The sequence below is a fragment of the Lycium barbarum genome, chromosome 4 (assembly GCF_019175385.1).
Source record: "Lycium barbarum isolate Lr01 chromosome 4, ASM1917538v2, whole genome shotgun sequence".
Lineage (NCBI taxonomy): Eukaryota > Viridiplantae > Streptophyta > Magnoliopsida > Solanales > Solanaceae > Lycium > Lycium barbarum.
The window spans coordinates 148,798,360-148,816,294 of record NC_083340.1 but is presented as its reverse complement, the minus strand read 5'-3'; the positions used below and the strand labels follow the sequence as shown (position 1 = coordinate 148,816,294).

The window sequence follows — 17,935 nt, the reverse complement described above, 5'->3', positions numbered from 1 at the left end:
CGGATCCCATATATAAAGATTCGACGAAGTTATAAGAATGGGTACCATAAAGTATTTAGCACCAGGATCAAATGGAAAACGTGGAATCGTGTAAATGCGATCCTTGGCTATATGAAGTGGGTGTTCGTCTGAACCAAGATCAAACTGAAAAGGACGCAACGTACTCGGAGTAGGCACAGTTTCAATAAAAAATGAATCAAATGTTACCTCATGATCCATGGAAATAGAGGCAACGGGAAGATCAACATGGCCCTCGATATCGTGCATTGTATCCCAAACTGCAATAACAAGAGACTGAGAGTCCTAAAGCGATTTGATTGTCCACCATAGGCGACTTTGCGTAGGTTTGTTTCCGAAAGCGCAACGCTAACTTCTCCTTAAAATGTTTCCAATCAAAAAATTGTTTGTTGCGAAACATCCAACTGAACCATTCGAGGGCCTCACCATCGAGATACAATGAAGGAAGAGGTAGTCAATATTCTTCAGAAAAGCCAAGGAAAGTGAAGTATCTCTCTACCCGATAAATTCAGTCGTTCGGATTACCAGTGCCGCTGAATCGATCTAATACCACCAATGCCATTAGAGTACGTCAATGAAAGCACCAATGTAACAAACCAGAATTCTCAGCACAAATATATATAATCACTGATAGCCAAATTACAATTATAACACTCAAACTACTGAATTACAATGAGAAATATTGAAATCAAGTAACTTAGAATAGAGCTAAGAATGGGGATGAGAAGTTAGATTCTGAGAAAGGAGATGAGAGGAACAGAAAGTTTCTTCATAACCATACGCATAACCTATTTTGCTCCAACCAATTGCTATTTATCAAGGTAAACTTACGTGAATAGCTAACCTTTAGTAGGTCCTTACCTTTAGTAGCTACCTTTTCAATATTACCAACCATAACTATTATTTAATGAACATATGTATTTTAACGGGTGTATTTGTTTGTTTTCAAATACATATTGATTTTGTAGCTACATTATGGGTTTTCGTTGTATTTGATGCCATTTCAACAAAATTTCAAATACATTGTGTACATTCAAACTACATATGAAGCCAAATACATTCAAAAATCCGTGTATTTGAAAACACTGTTCATATATTCAATGTATTTGAATGGATTTCAACAAAATGTCAAATACATTGTGTACATTCAAACTACATATGAAGCCACATACATTTAAATTTTCGTGTATTTGAAAACACTGTTCATATATTCAGCCAAATACATATGTTCATATATTCAACCAAATACACTGTTAACAAAAATACTCAAAAAATACAAAAAACACTCAAATTCGCAGATCTGAGCTAGCTAGATCTGAGCCATTTTCCGGCCATATCTGAGATATACATTGTTCATATATTCAGCCAAATACACCGTTAACAAATACACTCAAAAAATACAAAAAACGGTCAAATCCGCAGATCTGAGCCAGCTACATAAAGAAAAGAAGATTAATGATGAGGTATAATACGTGGAAGATCAGTTGGTCTGCGAGTGAATTAGTTGTATTTGGATGCGCCGGAAATTGACCAGATCTGGAAGCAGATCTGATTCTCTTCGCCGTTTCACGCTGCCATCTACGGCGACGCTGAGGTTCATCTTCAAATGTTCAAAGCCGGTCAAGATGAGAGAAGGGGAGAGAGAGAGAGAGAGAGGTGGTTGTTTTGGTTGGGATCCGCTAGAGTCGTCGTTGGAGCTCCGGGACTGTAGCGGCGGCGGCGGTTGTAGTTAGGAAGTTTTTTAAGGTTTTGAAAGGATGAAAAATCTGAAATGGATAGTGAGTGGGAATAGAGAAAGATATATGTATTTGGGTATATATTTTGATATAGCTACCAATTGTAATTTAGAAAAGTGAATAGGTACTAATTATAATTAAATAAAAGGATAGTTATTATTAATAATTAGGTCTTAAAAGAAGCTACAACCAGTAAAAATTCCATTTATCAATCCGGATCCCATATAAGGCTACTTAATTTAGTGTTGGACTGCTTTACAATTACTGATCCAGGCCCATTCTTAACAATACCTCCAAGCATGCCCTTTGGGCCAATATCGTTCACAACATGATACGTAGTTACTGATTTATAGACCAAATGAGAAGGCAAAATATTAATCAATACTTAGCGGCAAAGGTGATATAAAAACTGCTTTAGATAGCAATTTTTTTGTTTTTTGTTTTAATTGAATCACATGGGTGTCATTTTTTTATTTTTATTTTAAATTCTCTTGTTAATATTTTTGGCTTCGCCAGTGTGACTGATGAGTAACGATTTTAGCTGTAAGGATAACGAGTGTTTTTTTTTTTTTTTTTTGGGCACGAGATATTGTTGTTCTGGCCAAATCTCAGTACGTAGAATTCAACTTTCTTTTCTTTTTTATGTAATATTGAGAGAAAAGTGTTATATATAAAATTGGATACTGAGAAGTCATAATATATTTATGGTGTTGTCTATTTGTGGGTTTTGATGTGAAGCGTGGGTGTTTGAAGTTTAATACTGTATCAAAAATTATATAAAACTCATTTAACTAATGACATTAGGGACGTAAGATCAATCATCTCTTGGTTTTTGGATCCATTGAAATTAAAGCTAAATCAAGTGATCAAGATTTTAGTCTCATTGGCATATCCTAAACAGTATATATTTCCTGTTATTGTAGTTAAAGAGGGATTATATGAGGTAGCTACTATTTTTTTTTTCTTTTCAGATTGCTTTATTATGGCTTATTTACTTTTGTTATTTCCTTTTTCATGCTGTTTTGAATTGTTTTTCCTTATACCGAGGACTATCGGAAACAACCTCTCTACATTCCAAGGTAGGATAAGGTCTGCGTACGTTCTATCTTCTCCAGACCCATTTTGTGAAATTTCACTAGGTATGAGTTCACTACTAGAAAAAAAGGGGTTTTCCCACAAACATTTAGTGGGAAATTTGTGCTATAAAACATGATTTTCCCACCTCATTCCCACCCAACAATCTCACTGGGAAAACGCACGGTGGGAAATAGGTTTCCATTGAAATGCTGGGAAACTTACTAATTTTTCCGCATGAAATCTCTATTATTTAGGTTTTTTCCACTAACATTCAGTGAAAATTAGCCATTGAAAATTTTTCAGTGGAAAAATAATAATTTTTTAGTAGTAGTTTCATGGAGCGGTATCTCATTTCTCTCTATTATAGAAGTTGAAGCAACTCATTAATCTTTTAAATGCTACTTTTCTCACAAGAACTCAGTTGAGAAGGCTTGTAGCTTTTGAGTTTTGATGCAAATGCAATGTGTATTTTTTTTTTCTCTTCCTTTGCGTACGTTGGGAGTTATTCATGCTGGCAGAGGCGGATTGAGCTTATGTCCCCAGTGTATTTTTACACGACAGAAATATATATACATATATATAATATATGTGTGTGAGAGAGAAAACTACTACAGTTATTGTTACTTCTAGAATAACGATAACCTAATAAAATTCAGATTTTTTTTTTCACGTTAGAAAAGAAGTATATATAGCAAGTCGTTCAACTGTGTGATTGCATGCACGCGTGTGTGATTTGGGAATGAGTTTTGACTAGAGGTGTTCATGGTCCGGTTTGACTCGGTTTTTGGTTAAAACCAAACCAAACCAAACCAATCAAGACGGTTTTTTTTAATATTCAGACCAAACCAAACCATTATAGTATAAATTCTATCGGTTTCGGTTTTATCGGTTTTATCGGTTTGGTTTGGTTTTTCCGGGTTGTAATAATATATTTTATAATGCAAAAAAATTGACAAACTTATTTACAAACTTGCACTTTTGAGTAGTTGTAGTTTCCATCTGAAAAAAAGTATCCAAAAATCTAAATAAATAGAGAAATTCAAAATCATTAGATAAAAATTAAATCAACAGAAAAAATCTAAATCAGTGGAGAAAATCTAAAATAACAGAGAAATAAAATAAAAAACACATACAAGATGAAAGACTAGAGAAGCAATTCATTCAAGTAAAACTTCAAAGACACAAAAATAATTACACAAACAAAGAGTAGGGAACATACAAAAAGTAACCAAAAAATAAAAGGGAAGAAAAAGTTACAGACTTACAGGGATTAAAGCTTCTTGTACTATCGCGGTGCACACAGAATAATTGTGGTTTATGATGTAACCGACCAAGAGAGCTTCAACAATGTCAAGCAATGGTTGAGTGAAATAGACCGATATGCAAGTGATAATGTGAACAAACTTCTTGTTGGAAATAAGTGTGATCTCACAGCACAGAAGGTAGTTTCCACAGAGACAGCTCAGGCTTTTGCTAATGAAATTGGCATACCTTTCATGGAAACAAGTGCAAAAAGTGCCACTAATGTAGAACAGACTTTCATGGCTATGGCTGCTTCAATCAAGAACAGAATGGCAAGCCAACCGGCAAGAGCGGTTGTTGTTCATCTTGAAAGGACGAAGCTCTGTTGCCTTGATGATGATTCTGATGTGGAGCTGTGGTGAAGCTGGCACGCAACAACACAAAGTACCCACTTAACAAGCCTAGCCACAACAGACAAGAATGGACATCATGAAAAAGAGAAAAAAGGAACAAAAGATAGTGCATGGTGCACTCACAAAACATAACTTCTTTTTAGAATATTTAGCATGCGTTTGTATTAAAAAAAAAAAAAAAGATTACCAAAAAGTAAAATAAAAACATTCAGCAGAGAAATCTCTTAAACACCCCTAGTTTTGACTCGGTGGCTCTGCACAACCTAGACACGTGAGAAAAAAACGACCAGAAATAAAGAAAAAGCAGACAAGACGTAAAGAAAAAACAGACAAGAAATAAAGAAATAGATATTGGATATAAAGACTAGATGTAAAGTGAATCACAATAAACAGACGAAAATGAAGGACTCTATCCTTTGAATCCATGTGAGTATAGGGTCCAATGTGCACCCGACAAGTTGAAAGGAAAAAATTTCGAAAATGTTTTTAAGTATATATGTGTGCAGATAGAGAGATCCATGACATATTGTGTGACCTGGTAAACAAGTAGATAGAAGATATTTTGTTATTAGACTGTGTTAGAATAAATTTTCTTTGTTATATCACAACTTGAGAGAGTAACATTATGTCCCTATTTTATATGAGCTATTAAGATTATTTTTTCAATAAAAAGTAGTGAAAATTCAGACGAAATCCAAACTCAATGCCCATTTAAGCTACTGGGTTTCACTATATATTTATATATTTGTTGATTTTAAACACATATAAAAAGTCTGGGCTAAATTTGAACATTGTGAATTGTTCAATATATTCATTAAAAGAAAGGATTTTATGACTTTATCCTAAAATAAACGGCCACGATAATGAAACTATTTTTTTAAGTCTTAATGAAATTTTAAGGTATATATATACTCCCTAATTTAAATTTATATGAAGAAACAAAGTAGTTTATTCTCCGTGACAAACCCAAATGAATGAATTTGGATTTAATTAGGACATGGGTTAACTAATCCTACTCCTAAAAAGTTTCTAAAATTATTTCCCACACAAATTAGGATTAAGAATATGAATATTCCAAAAAGGGGTTTACTACGATTCCTATAAGGTTTTTAAAATCAGCAAACTTATATTATTATAAATATACGCAAACCCTTGATGCCTTCATTCTTTAACTCATCACCAGCAAAAAAAAAAATGTCAAGTCTCTCAGTTTATGCTTATTTCTATATTGCAGTGTTCATTTTGATTGTTTTAATATTTTTCTACAAATTGATGACAATTTTGTTGCATTATAAAGTGCCACCGCGAAGTTCGAACAATATAGAGGAATTAACATCACCAGCAGCAACAATAATATCAACAACAGAAAGAGTAGCTACTATTGAAGTAGCGATAGATATTTCAGTGGAAGCAATAAAAACTCCGGGAATCAAAGGAAAAAACAACGACTGTTCTATTTGTATCGCAGAAATTAAAAATATGGAGACGTTCTTTATTTTTCCTATTTGTTGCCATAGGTTTCATTATGCTTGTATTACGCCATGGTTAGAAAATAACAGGACATGTCCTTTATGTCGTACTTGTGTTTGTGTCGTGCCATTGTCATATCCTGGGACTAATGATTTAAGGCTCTAAATATAGATTGCCGAGACTTACACGGTCTAGTGATATTGATTGAAATTTTCACTTAATAGGATTAAGAGTTTTTTTTTTTTTTTTTTTGGATTGAAGATATTGTTATGTCGAAATCTAGTAGAATTGAACTTTCTTTTTCCCTGTAAATATTGAGAAAAAAGTTATATTATATATTGGATACTGAAAAATCATAATAGATTTATCGTATTGTCTATTAGTTGATCTCGCACCTATTTTTAAAATTCTTTTTCTCTTTAGTAATGTCGCAAAATGGAGATATTGTAGTACTAGACCAGAATTATGTACCTATTTTGTATGAGCTATTAAGATTTTTTTCCCCGATAAAAAGTAGTGAGAAATTCAAATGAAATGCGAACTCGCTATCTATTTATGTTACTGGATTCACAATTTATTATATGCATACATTTAGTGATTTTTCACCACATACTGAAGGTTTGAGCCAAAATCATTCGATTTTGCCAGTACCATATCAAGAGTGTTCAATATTTTAAAGAAAAGGATCTTACGACTTTATCCTAAAATAAACAGCCACGATAAACAAACTATTTTTTCAAGTCTTAATGAAATTTGAAGGTATTCCCCTAATCCAGATTCAAATGAAGAAAACAAATAGTTTATTTTACGTGACAATGCCAAATAATTAATTGGGATTTAATTACGACATGCATTTCCTTAACGGGTAAATTAATCCTACTCCTTAAAGGTTACTAAACTTAATTCCCACACGAATTAGGATTAAGAATATGCATTAATTCCAAATATGGTCCAAAATTACTCCGATTCCCATAAGATTTCAAAAATCAACAACTTATATTATAAATATACGTAAACCCCTGATTGCCTTCTTTAACTCATCAACAGCAAAAAAAATGACAAGTCTCTTACCTACTGATTATTTCTATATTACGGTGTTTATTTTGATCGTTTTAATAATATTTTTTTACAAATGGATGACAATGTTGTTGCATTATAGAGTAACACCACGACGTTCGAACAATATAGAGGAATTAACACGAGCAGCAGCAACAACAACAACAACAGAAAGAATCGCTACTATTGAAGTAGCGATAGATATTTCAGTGGAAGCAATAAAAACTACGGGAATCAAAGGAAAAAACGACGATTGTTCTATTTGTATCTCAGAAATTAAACATACACAGATGTTTTTGATTTTTCCTATTTGTTGCCATAGGTTTCATTATGCTTGTATTAGGCCATGGTTAGAAAAAAATAGGACATGTCCCTTGTGCCGCACTCGTGTTTGCGTCGTGCCATTGTCATATTCTCGGACTGATGATTTAAGGCACTAAATATAAATCGCCCAGACTTACAGTATCAAAGGCAGTGATATGATTGAAATTTTCACTCAATGGGATTACGAGGTTTTTTTTTTTTTGGGACATGATATTTGTTATGTCGAAATCTTAGTGAAATTCAACCTTTTTTTTTTCCATGTAATATTTAGACAAAAGTTATATATATTGGATACTGCGAATTCATAATACATTCATCATGTTGTCTATTTGTTGATCTCACACATATTTTTAAAATTCTTTTTCTCTTTCGTAAACATCGCACAATGGAGCTATTGTAGTGCTAGACCAAATTTACCAATGGCAGTTGAAAAAAGATAATCTCCCTCTTGTAGGACGAGGTTCTTCTTTCTATTAAATAAAATAAAATTCAAAAATGCACCACCCTTCTTTACTTTACCAGTAGCCTCCGATCCAAGGTGCTTCTAGAAACAATGATTGCTCGATTTTTATAGCAGAAATTGAACATAGGGAAATGTTTTTGATTTTCTTATTTGTTGCCATAGGTTTTCATTATGCTTGTGTTAGGCCATCATTAGAAGAAAATAGGCGTGTTTGTGTCATGCCATCGTCATATTCTCGGACTGATGATTTAAGGCACTAAATAATCACCGAAACTTTTAGTCTAGTGATACTGATTAATATATATATATATATTATTTTTTTTTAATTTTTTTTTCCTAAAAGGTTTCCTAATTTTACATCTCATCAATTTTATAATTAATCCTAATCCGAACAGGAATTAATTAATTAGGACATGTACTTCTTAAACGAGCCTGTTACTCTGAATCCTAGTAGGTTTATAAATGCAAGAACTTAAACATATAAAACCTTATGTTGCCTTCTGATTATTCCAACTTCAAACTAAATCCTTTGCCTAATACTACGAGATCTATCACCAGGCAAAAGTTTTTATCATCTAAATCATTACACTGTGTTGAAATTATTCGAGTTCTTTAGTAGTTTTTTCGTGCATATTTATAATCCGCGTAGAAAACAATAGATGCCAAATCTCCCTGATTATGTCTACTTGATTTTCTTTGCCATTTTTCCAGTGCTATTTACTTTGATCATAGAAATCATATGGAAGTGTTTTTTTGAAGATCCGCAACCACATACGATTGATGTCTTAGAAATAACCCGACCTCATGATGACATGGCAACAACAAGAGCTCGTAATGTGACAATAGAAAGAGCTCGAGCTATGGAAGTAGTCATAGATATTCCTAATGATTCAAAAATTAAAGGCACTAACAGCGACTGTTGTATCTGTTTAGGAGAATTTGAAAAACAAGACGACGATACATGTGAACTTATACTTTCTGCTTGTTGTCATAGGTTTCATGCCGCTTGTATTATTCCTTGGTTACTAGCAAAAAACAAGGCGTGCCCCTTATGTCGCACTTGCATTAGTACTATCGTGACATATGCTCGGGTTGATGATTTAATAAAGTCACTCAACAGCCATCAAGGTTTACGGTATAGTGATACTTACAAGAAAATTTATGTAACAAGTGATAAGGGTTCAACTACTACCTTCTCCATTCAAGAGAATCCCCTTGTGTAATAGGAATAAATGTGTTACACAATTGGTACGCTCAATGTAATTATTTCAATATAGCAACTAGCAATCGGTACTCTTCTTTATTTTTTTCTTTGGGCATGGGATATATTTTGTTCCCTTCCAAATCTAATTAATTAGTAGAACTCATTTTATTTTATTTCTGTAATATTGAGAGAAAAGTCATGATATGTTTATTGTATTGTCAATTTGTTTTATCTCGTATTTTACTCTCATGTTGGATTGATAACTCAAAGATAGAAATATAGTATTCACTAGTAATATTTATAGTTTAGTTAGTTTTGAAGAGCTCCAAACTAAACTTCTTGTTGTTTCTTCTTCGTTGTTATCGTCTTCAGAGCTTCAGGTCTAAAATTGTAATTTGACAAAACCTAACTTCATATCCGAATGTTTGAAGTTTGGAAAACAAAAATTTAAATTCAGACCCTCTGTCAAAATCTAACTCCAAACATCCATTCTGAATTTGCACTTCATTCAAACTCGATTCGTATCTCTTTTCTCTTTAGTCTTATGATTTATAAGAGCAAATCTCTCAAAAATTATGCTTTTCCTTTTAGACATATTTTAGGAAAAAACAAATACATCAATAAATATTTACAGAAAATAACATAAATGATAATGTTATTCGATAGTTTTGATACGCTGCTAGCTTTTGTACTTCACCAATATAGGAACTCATCCAACATTGATAACATCATGTATATTTTTATGAAAAAATAGCTGCAAAACTGCCCTTAGCCGGAAAAAAAAAAGAAGGAAAAAGTTCATCTTTCTCCCATAATTGATTGCATAAGATTAAAAAATATAGTGTTATTGGATCCTTTCAATGTGCTATTCGATCCCTTTAGCTTAAACTATAAAATTCAACATGTCCCTTTGAAAGTGAAAAATTCCCTCAATCCGTGACATGGTTCGAGTAATTATTTATGGCTCGTGTGTAATTTTTGCAACTTCAGCACGACGTTTAGCCTGTTCAGCAATCTCGTTCAACTCCCGGTAGTTCTTGTCATGGAATAAGCCATTGCTTTCTGCAGTCTGAAGACCGTGAAGTGTACGTTGAGCCACGGCCCATTGTGCTTCTCTTTCGCCTTTTCCATAGTCCTTCTTTGTTGTGAAGGCGGTCTAATAATTTTTCCAAGAAACAAAGATAAAGCATCATTCAAAAATGAAACTTGAAAAAAAAAAAAAATTTGATATAAATAGTCGTCTACCAAAATAATAGCCAACAAATGTATATTTTTTGTATATTAACGTATAATATACATTTTCTATACATTATAATGTATATTTATTGTATATTTGGCTAGAAAATGTAATTATTTCTGACCGACAGGCCAGGAGTGTAGTTCACAAAACGTGATGGCGATAAGCTTTGTTTGTTTACCTTATTCTGGATCATTGATTCCCAGGCCTCGCCACTCAACGCATAACGACTAATGAATTTAAGAATATCAAGAGGGATATAAGTAATAATTGTGTAGACCCATATGATTGCTGCCCATCCCCAACCAATTCCATTGATCCTAGCAAAGTCCCAGTGCGCGTAAACAGTAATTAGTGTAGCCACCTGAGTTAGAAAAAACAGGATCTTGATTAGTAAGAATATATGTATACAAAGTTATGAAAATTGAAAATGATCATTCAAGTTTTTTTCCAGGACTTACAAATTGGGCTAGAAAGAAAGCAATGACAAGCCAGATACCGGGACGTTCCATAAACGACCAGCTTCTTGATCTCGTCACAAAGATGAGAGCCTGACTGATAATACTCACTTGAAGGTATATAGCAGCTGTAAGTTCATAGTGGTTACCCCTGATTGATTTAACACCGAACTTGTCCTGCAGATACACGAGATAAATTTGTTTATCGAGTTCCAATAGTACGTTTTATTTTTGTTCAGACAGAGTGTTGGGTACGTAACATCAACGTCCTGCCTATGGCAAGGCCCAGGTGATGGTGGGCTGGGATGGCTCGGTTTGGAGTCCTGGTCGAACATGGCGCTTGCTTGATGGGATTAGTTAAAAAACAAAGTTGCAATCACTACTAAAAAGCAGGAATTAGTGATGGACAATTCTGGAGCTAAACAGCAAAATCCATTGCTAATCCTATTTAGCGACGGATTTTCAATAAATTATGTTAGCTACAAAGTTCGTAGCTAATTCCAGTTTTTTTTCTTGTAAGCCTTTGGCATGATGGTAAGTGTTTGTTCCTAAGAGAGGGGAAGATTGAAAGGGAAAGAACTTACTGTAAAGAAATCAGTAGAAGCTGCAAGATAGAAGAACAGAACAGTCATGAGAGCTTGATAGGTTCCGAGGACGATCCCAGTGGCAAAGATCTCGTTGAGCTTCCACGAGTCGGGCAAAGGAGATGGCTTGACCCTGTCCTTAGATATAGTCATGATGGTTCCATCATTGAGGATGGCAATGATAAGGACCATGAAAGGCGGGAAGTCGAATTCCCAAATAAGAGCAATGAGCATGAAACCCATAACGACACGGATCGTGATTGAGACTGCATAAATGGTATAGTTCTTCATCCTTTGGAAAATGGCTCTGCTTGTCAACACAGCACTTATAATGACACCGAGACCTGGTTCGGTCAAAACGATATCAGATGCGCCCCGAGCTGCATCTGTTGCATCAGCAACTGCAATACCAATGTCTGCCTTCTTCAGTGCTGGTGCATCATTCACACCATCTCCAGTCATACCACAAATGTGCTTTCTTTCTTGCAACTTCTTCACAATCTCATACTTGTGTTCTTCAAAAACAAATCAAATATATCCTTGTGTTAGTTCTAGTTCTAATAGTTTCTTGACTGAACCTGTTACGAAGGAAATAAAGATTTCTAAACGTGCCATGACAGTGTTGAAGGTTGAGAGTTGAGACTATAACATCATGTCATTAAGGGTAATATAGAAAGTTTAAAGTTAAAGTGTTTCTAATATAGAAAGGTCTGAGTTTTTCTCGGAACAAACTAAAAGCGAGAGAGTTTCACATTTCACATAAAATGAAACAGAAGTTACTACAATCAGACCTCTCTATAGCAACATCTCACTATAACGGCCAAGTTCTTCTTTTGGAACCAATTTTTCCTGTTATGTTATATTATATGTTCTCTATAATAGCATTTTGATATATATGCTAAAAAAATATAAACGACAGAAGGTATATGTTCATTATAACAGAAGGTACTACTGTCAGACCTCTCTATAATAGCTGTCCTCTATAATACTAACATATCACTATATCATCCGAGTTTTTTTGGAACTGATTTTTTCATGTTATATTATATTATATTATATGTTCTCTATAACAACATTTCAATACAGCAACTAAAACTTATAAACGGCGCTTTAAATATTTTACCTGGGAAGACTCCTGCAAAGCCATCAGCCTGTTCAATGAGCTCCTCAATAGGAATTTGGGCAATGGTCTCATCCTTGTGGTCACCAAGAAGAGCTGAAGATGGATACATGTTGGTTCCCATACCGAGCCTACGACCAGTTTCCTTACCGATAGCAAGTTGGTCACCGGTGATCATCTTAACATTAACACCAAGCTCGAGAGCTTTGCGAATTGTCTCTGCACTGTCGTGCCTTGGTGGATCAAATAGAGGTAAAAGCCCCACGAATTCCCAAGGCGAACCAGCACTTTCCTTGTCTTTCTCCGGCAGAGTCTGCATAAAAATTATCATACATAGGAATACCTTGCACTAGCTCAAACAAAGTTATCAAACATTATGTTTGCTTTACCTGTCTTGCAACACCCAAAGAACGAAGACCACGATTGGCAAAGTTGTCGATGATATCATGAGCTTTCTTTAAGACATCTCCCCTAAGCTCACAAAGCTCAATAATCTAGCAAAAGATTCTGCTAGATTAGACACTAAATGTTGAAATTAAGTATATGAAATTGAAGGATAAAAGAGATATCTTACTTGCTCGGGAGCACCTTTGCTAGCCCTGTGCCAGTTTCCACTGTCATCAATATAGGTGATTGCAGTGCGCTTATCAACCGGATTGAACGGAAAGAAATGAACCTCTTCGATGCCTGCTCTTGCCTGCAATATCAAAAGTACTTAAGGTCATCTAATATCACTACTAAAAAACTGGAATTAACGATGGACAAATTCTGTCACTAAACAGCAAAAGCCGCCGCTAATCCTATTTAGCGACAGATTATCATAAAAGTATGTTAGCTAAGAGTTATTTAGCGGCAGATCGGTGACGAAGTTCATAGCTAATTCCAGTTTTCTTTAGTGAATTAACCTATAGAGAATAAATCTTGTTCTAATGAGAAAACATAACGAAAGAAATAAAAGAATTACTATTATTTCACATTACCTGTTTGGGATCACCCAAATTGTTAACAATACAAGCATCAATAGCATCCTGGTTTTCGACCCTGGAAGCTCTAGCAGCAAGTAACATAAGGGTATCCTTGTCTGCATTCTTAGGGAATACCTACAACCACGAAGAAAAGTTATTATGTTACGATAGGAATTTTCATAACAAAAATGGGTATTATTTTCATCTTGATTACGAACCTCAATCAAGTTTTTGTCAACAGTAAGCTTGTTAAGCGTGAGGGTACCGGTCTTGTCACTGCAGAGGACATCCATACCAGCCATTTCCTCGATAGCAGTCATCCTCTTAGTGATAGCACCTTGTTGGGACAACCGATGAGATCCAATAGCCATGGTAACAGACAAGACTGTTGGCATGGCAATTGGGATACCTCCAATAAGCAACACCAACAAATTGTCAATTCCATCTCTATATTTTCGCTTTTGAATCGGCCACATCACCACAATCTCAATCACTATTCCCACAAGAATTGAGCAGATACAAAAGTTTCCAATAGCAGTCAACACCTGATCATTCATATAACCACAACAAACTTTAGAAATAATAACAAGATTCATTCTTCTTTGCATATGCTATTTTGGAACAAATCTTTAACTTTTAGATATACAATCAGACCTCTCTATAACAACCATCCTCTATACTAACATTTCACTATAACAACCATGTTATTATATGTATCGGAACAAAAACGTTGTTATATAGAGGTTTGACTGTAGTACTTATCAAGATCCATTACATGTCCAAGGAATTATGTTCTTCTTTCAATATATGTTATTTTGGAACAAATCTTTTTAGTTCTTAAGAAGAAACAGTTCGAGAAAAATGAAACTCAGATCCCAAATCCTAGTGAATTCAAAATAAAAGTTTAACTTAAATCGTAGAAAAGTCGGTCACTATTTTTTTTTCACCTTTTGGAAATGGCCAACTTGGTTTGTGCTATCAACAAGATGTGCAGCCTTTCCAAAGAAAGTATGAACACCAGTAGCAATGACAACAGCCTCGATTTCGCCTTGCTTGACAGTGGAACCAGAGAAAACTTGATCACCGGGTTGTTTTGTGACCGGTAAGGACTCACCGGTAAGTGCAGCCTGATCAATCTTGAGGGGATCACCCTCAAGAAGACGAGCATCGGCTGGGACAATGTCACCTAGCTTAACACTAATCAGATCACCTGGTACCAGGAGTGAAGCTTCCTCCTCAGACCATTTTCCATCTCTCAAAACCTGAAAACCACATTCTCAAGATTATCATCCATTTCTAGAGAAATAATTGTTTGAAAGAATGTGAATAACAACCTAAAAGTGAAAAAAAAATCTCTCATTGGTTAAAGACAACTTTTTCCTCCACTTTATAAAAAAGTCGTACGTTAACAGTTTGGCTCCCCAGCGCGCTGCTCTTAGTTTATAATAGAAGAGTGAATTGATTCCTCAGGGTACGCACCACTATTGAAAAAATATACTAAGGACAATGTCGAAAACACGCCTCAAGAATCAACTTTTATTGTGATTCTCCAACAATAATAAACCAAAAAACATGAATGGTACTTATAGGGATACCATTCATGATCGTCCATTTCACATGGAGAAATAATCACCAAAATCCAGAGGGGTGTTGAATTGTGCGAGCATCTCATTTAAAATCGTGGACCTGATTCATTTTTTTATGGACCAAGAATGCCCGATACTATGTTAAAGTATATAACTATCTCATGTAAAAGCTTAAGTTGTTAGAAAGAGCACAATAATTATAGGGGTACCTTAGTTTTGGGAGCAAGATTAGCCATAAGGGCAGCAGCAGCATTTCCAGCATTGTTCTCTTCAATGAAACTGATAGTAGAGTTGATAATAAGCAAGACCATAATACCTACAAAGTCTGGCCAATCCGGTGGCTTGCCCTGCATTTTTCGAAGATTTCACCTTGGATTAATTTGTTTTACTTGATCATAAACATGAACAAAGAGAGGGATTAAGGGTGTGTTTGGTATGACGAAAGCCATTTTCTAGTTTTTTCCGGGAGATGACTTATTTTCTTGAAATAATCTTCCTGAAAAACATTTTCCAATGTATGATTGGAGAACAGAAAAAACTACAATATTAGCAAATTGGGTAGTGATATTTAGTATAAAAAATTGGCAATAACGTCTAAGGGACGGTTAATGCAATGATATGAAGTTAAGAGTTGATATAGTTGTAAAGGAAAATGACTTCCTCTCACAAGTGACGGAAGTCATTTTACCCCCTTTTGGTCGAAAATATTTTCTGACGACCAAACAGCTGAAAAGACTTATTTTCTTAAAAAACATTTTCCAAAAAATACTTTCGGGTATATTTAAAATCTTTTATTACCCCTCCATTTGCTAGAACAATGGACATGATAGCAGCAGCTTCCATGACCCATGAGAGAGGATTCCACATAAACCCCAAGAACTTAAGGACCTTGTTCTCCTGTAATAATAATAAACATCAACACAAATTTGTAGTGTTTATTCATGTTCTTTTTCTAAATAGAAACTAGTAAAATAAATTAAAAAATCACCTTTTTCTCTTCAAGTTTGTTGGGGCCAAAAATTTGAAGCCTGTTTTGGCCTTCTGCATTTGTCAAACCCTCTTTGCTGCATTTTAGTATCTGGAAGACTTCTTCCACCGGAATGTTTTCCTGCAATATCATTTTCAACTATTAAGATCACAAGAAAAAATTAAATTTTTTTTTTGTCATTTTTATTTCTTATCTTGCATAATACATCACTAATTTCAACCAAATTAAGACCAAAAAAATAATCATATCCTATATTCAGTGTTTTAACATTTTGTTCCTGTCATCAAAGAATTAGTTGCATGCATAGTTTGGTCTCCACGATATATACTAGAGGTGCACCCATGATCTAAAGTCAGTAAGAGCCTGTTTGGATGGACTTATGCCTATAAGCTGAAAACAGCTTATAAGCAAAAAAAAATAAGTTGGGGTAGTCTAACTTATTTTTTTTGGCTTATAAGCTGTTTTCAGCTTATAAGTTGCTTTAGATAAGTAAAATCAAATGGGCCTAATTATTTTTTTGAACTTATTTTAATCACAAAATGACTTTAAGCTGGCCAACCAAACATTCAAAAAAGCTAAAAACAGCTTATAAGCAACTTATAAGCCAATCCAAACGGGCTCTAAGTTCATAATGAGTGTGATTTATACATATAATTCCTAAATTCTTTCTGTATATGTTCAATTAAATCCACACAACACGTCATAATAATTGTTTGCCAATGACCACATGCAATCAGTGGCACAGGGAGGATTTTCATCAATAGGGTTCATCATTTTCTACATATACATAGAAAATTGACCTTATATATACAGTATGATTTTCCAGGGAAAAAAAAGGTACGAATGAACCCCTTTCTGCCCCTGCACGCAATGCATTATGTAATCAACAGATTTAACGAATCCATCAATCATTTTTACCCAAGTATTGATATATATTTACACGATAGTTACTAAAATCTCAACAAATATTATAATTTGATCTCTGTCGGATCAAATTTAAATTCTGAATCCGGCCTACCATGAGATGGAGGAGAGGAGAGTGGAGAATATACTTACAAGATCAACCGTCTCATTCTTAAGCTCTTCTAAGGATAAATTAGATGCCATGATGATTATACACTAGAAAAAGAGGGACTTAAGAGAGAAACCAATAATAAAAAGTGAGTTTTCAACAAGGAAGAAGAAGGAAGAATGAAGAGAAGATCAAATTTGTTGTGTTAATATTAATATCACTCTCTATCTTCTCCCTCATCTATGCTCACTTTCTTGAAAACAACACAAATTAATCCTCTTTTTCACTCCCTCTTTTGAAATCAGCCCATATAATTATATGTTAACACTTACTATTAATTTTGAAATTAAATTAGAGGGGCAGGCTTGCTACTTTTTTGTGATCCCTCAAACACCCGTTTATAACTAAACACCTTAGGTTAACTTTGAGATAAACCTATAAAAAAGGAGAAACCATGAGAATTGCGACACATTCTCTTCATTCTATAAATGTCCGAATGTTTTGTTTTGCTTAACCTAAAAAGATGCAAAACCATACAATATTTAGATCTCTTCTTTCCTTTTTTTTCTCCGATCCTGTTGAATATCTTTACAAATTTTGTTTTTTCGTCATTGTGTATCCTACCATAGTGTCTATAGTTTTGTTTCAAATATTTTTTTGGCATAACACATAGATAGACACTTTAACTTAACATCGACAGGCACGTAAACACCTTAACTTTGAGAATGCATGCACATCTAAACATCTCAACTTGATTTAAGTTGGCCCTTATAAATACCCCAACTTTGAGAATGCACATCTAGACACCTCAACTTGATTTAAGTTGGTCCTCGTAAACACCCCAACTTTAAAAATTAATGCACACTAGACACGGCTAAATTTAAGTTGTCTAGATGTGATTTTCAAAGTTGGGGTGTTTACGGGGTCATCTTAAACCAAGTTGAGATGTCTAGATGTACATTCTCAAAGTTGGGGGTGGTTA

At 34.3% G+C, this 17,935-nt stretch overlaps 2 protein-coding genes across 2 annotated transcripts; one reads left to right on the top strand and one right to left on the bottom strand.

The window, feature by feature from the left end:
* The first annotated feature begins 456 nt into the window (after window positions 1-456).
* On the top strand, window positions 457-4,495 carry LOC132638027 (GTP-binding protein YPTM2-like). The gene is made up of 2 exons (XM_060355020.1): window positions 457-500; window positions 4,135-4,495. Exons 1-2 carry the CDS (start codon window positions 457-459, stop codon window positions 4,493-4,495), a joined length of 405 nt encoding a protein of 134 aa, XP_060211003.1.
* A 5,072-nt stretch (window positions 4,496-9,567) lies between these two features.
* On the bottom strand, window positions 9,568-17,317 carry LOC132637032 (ATPase 9, plasma membrane-type-like). Its single transcript, XM_060354182.1, has 14 exons — window positions 16,998-17,317; window positions 15,942-16,061; window positions 15,752-15,850; window positions 15,163-15,300; window positions 14,315-14,629; window positions 13,586-13,912; window positions 13,383-13,502; window positions 12,977-13,099; window positions 12,792-12,896; window positions 12,406-12,715; window positions 11,283-11,797; window positions 10,702-10,875; window positions 10,422-10,604; window positions 9,568-10,159 (listed from the first exon to the last, which is right to left on the bottom strand). Exons 1-14 carry the CDS (start codon window positions 17,046-17,048, stop codon window positions 9,962-9,964), a joined length of 2,778 nt encoding a protein of 925 aa, XP_060210165.1. The 5' UTR covers window positions 17,049-17,317; the 3' UTR covers window positions 9,568-9,961.
* Window positions 17,318-17,935: the final 618 nt, after the last annotated feature.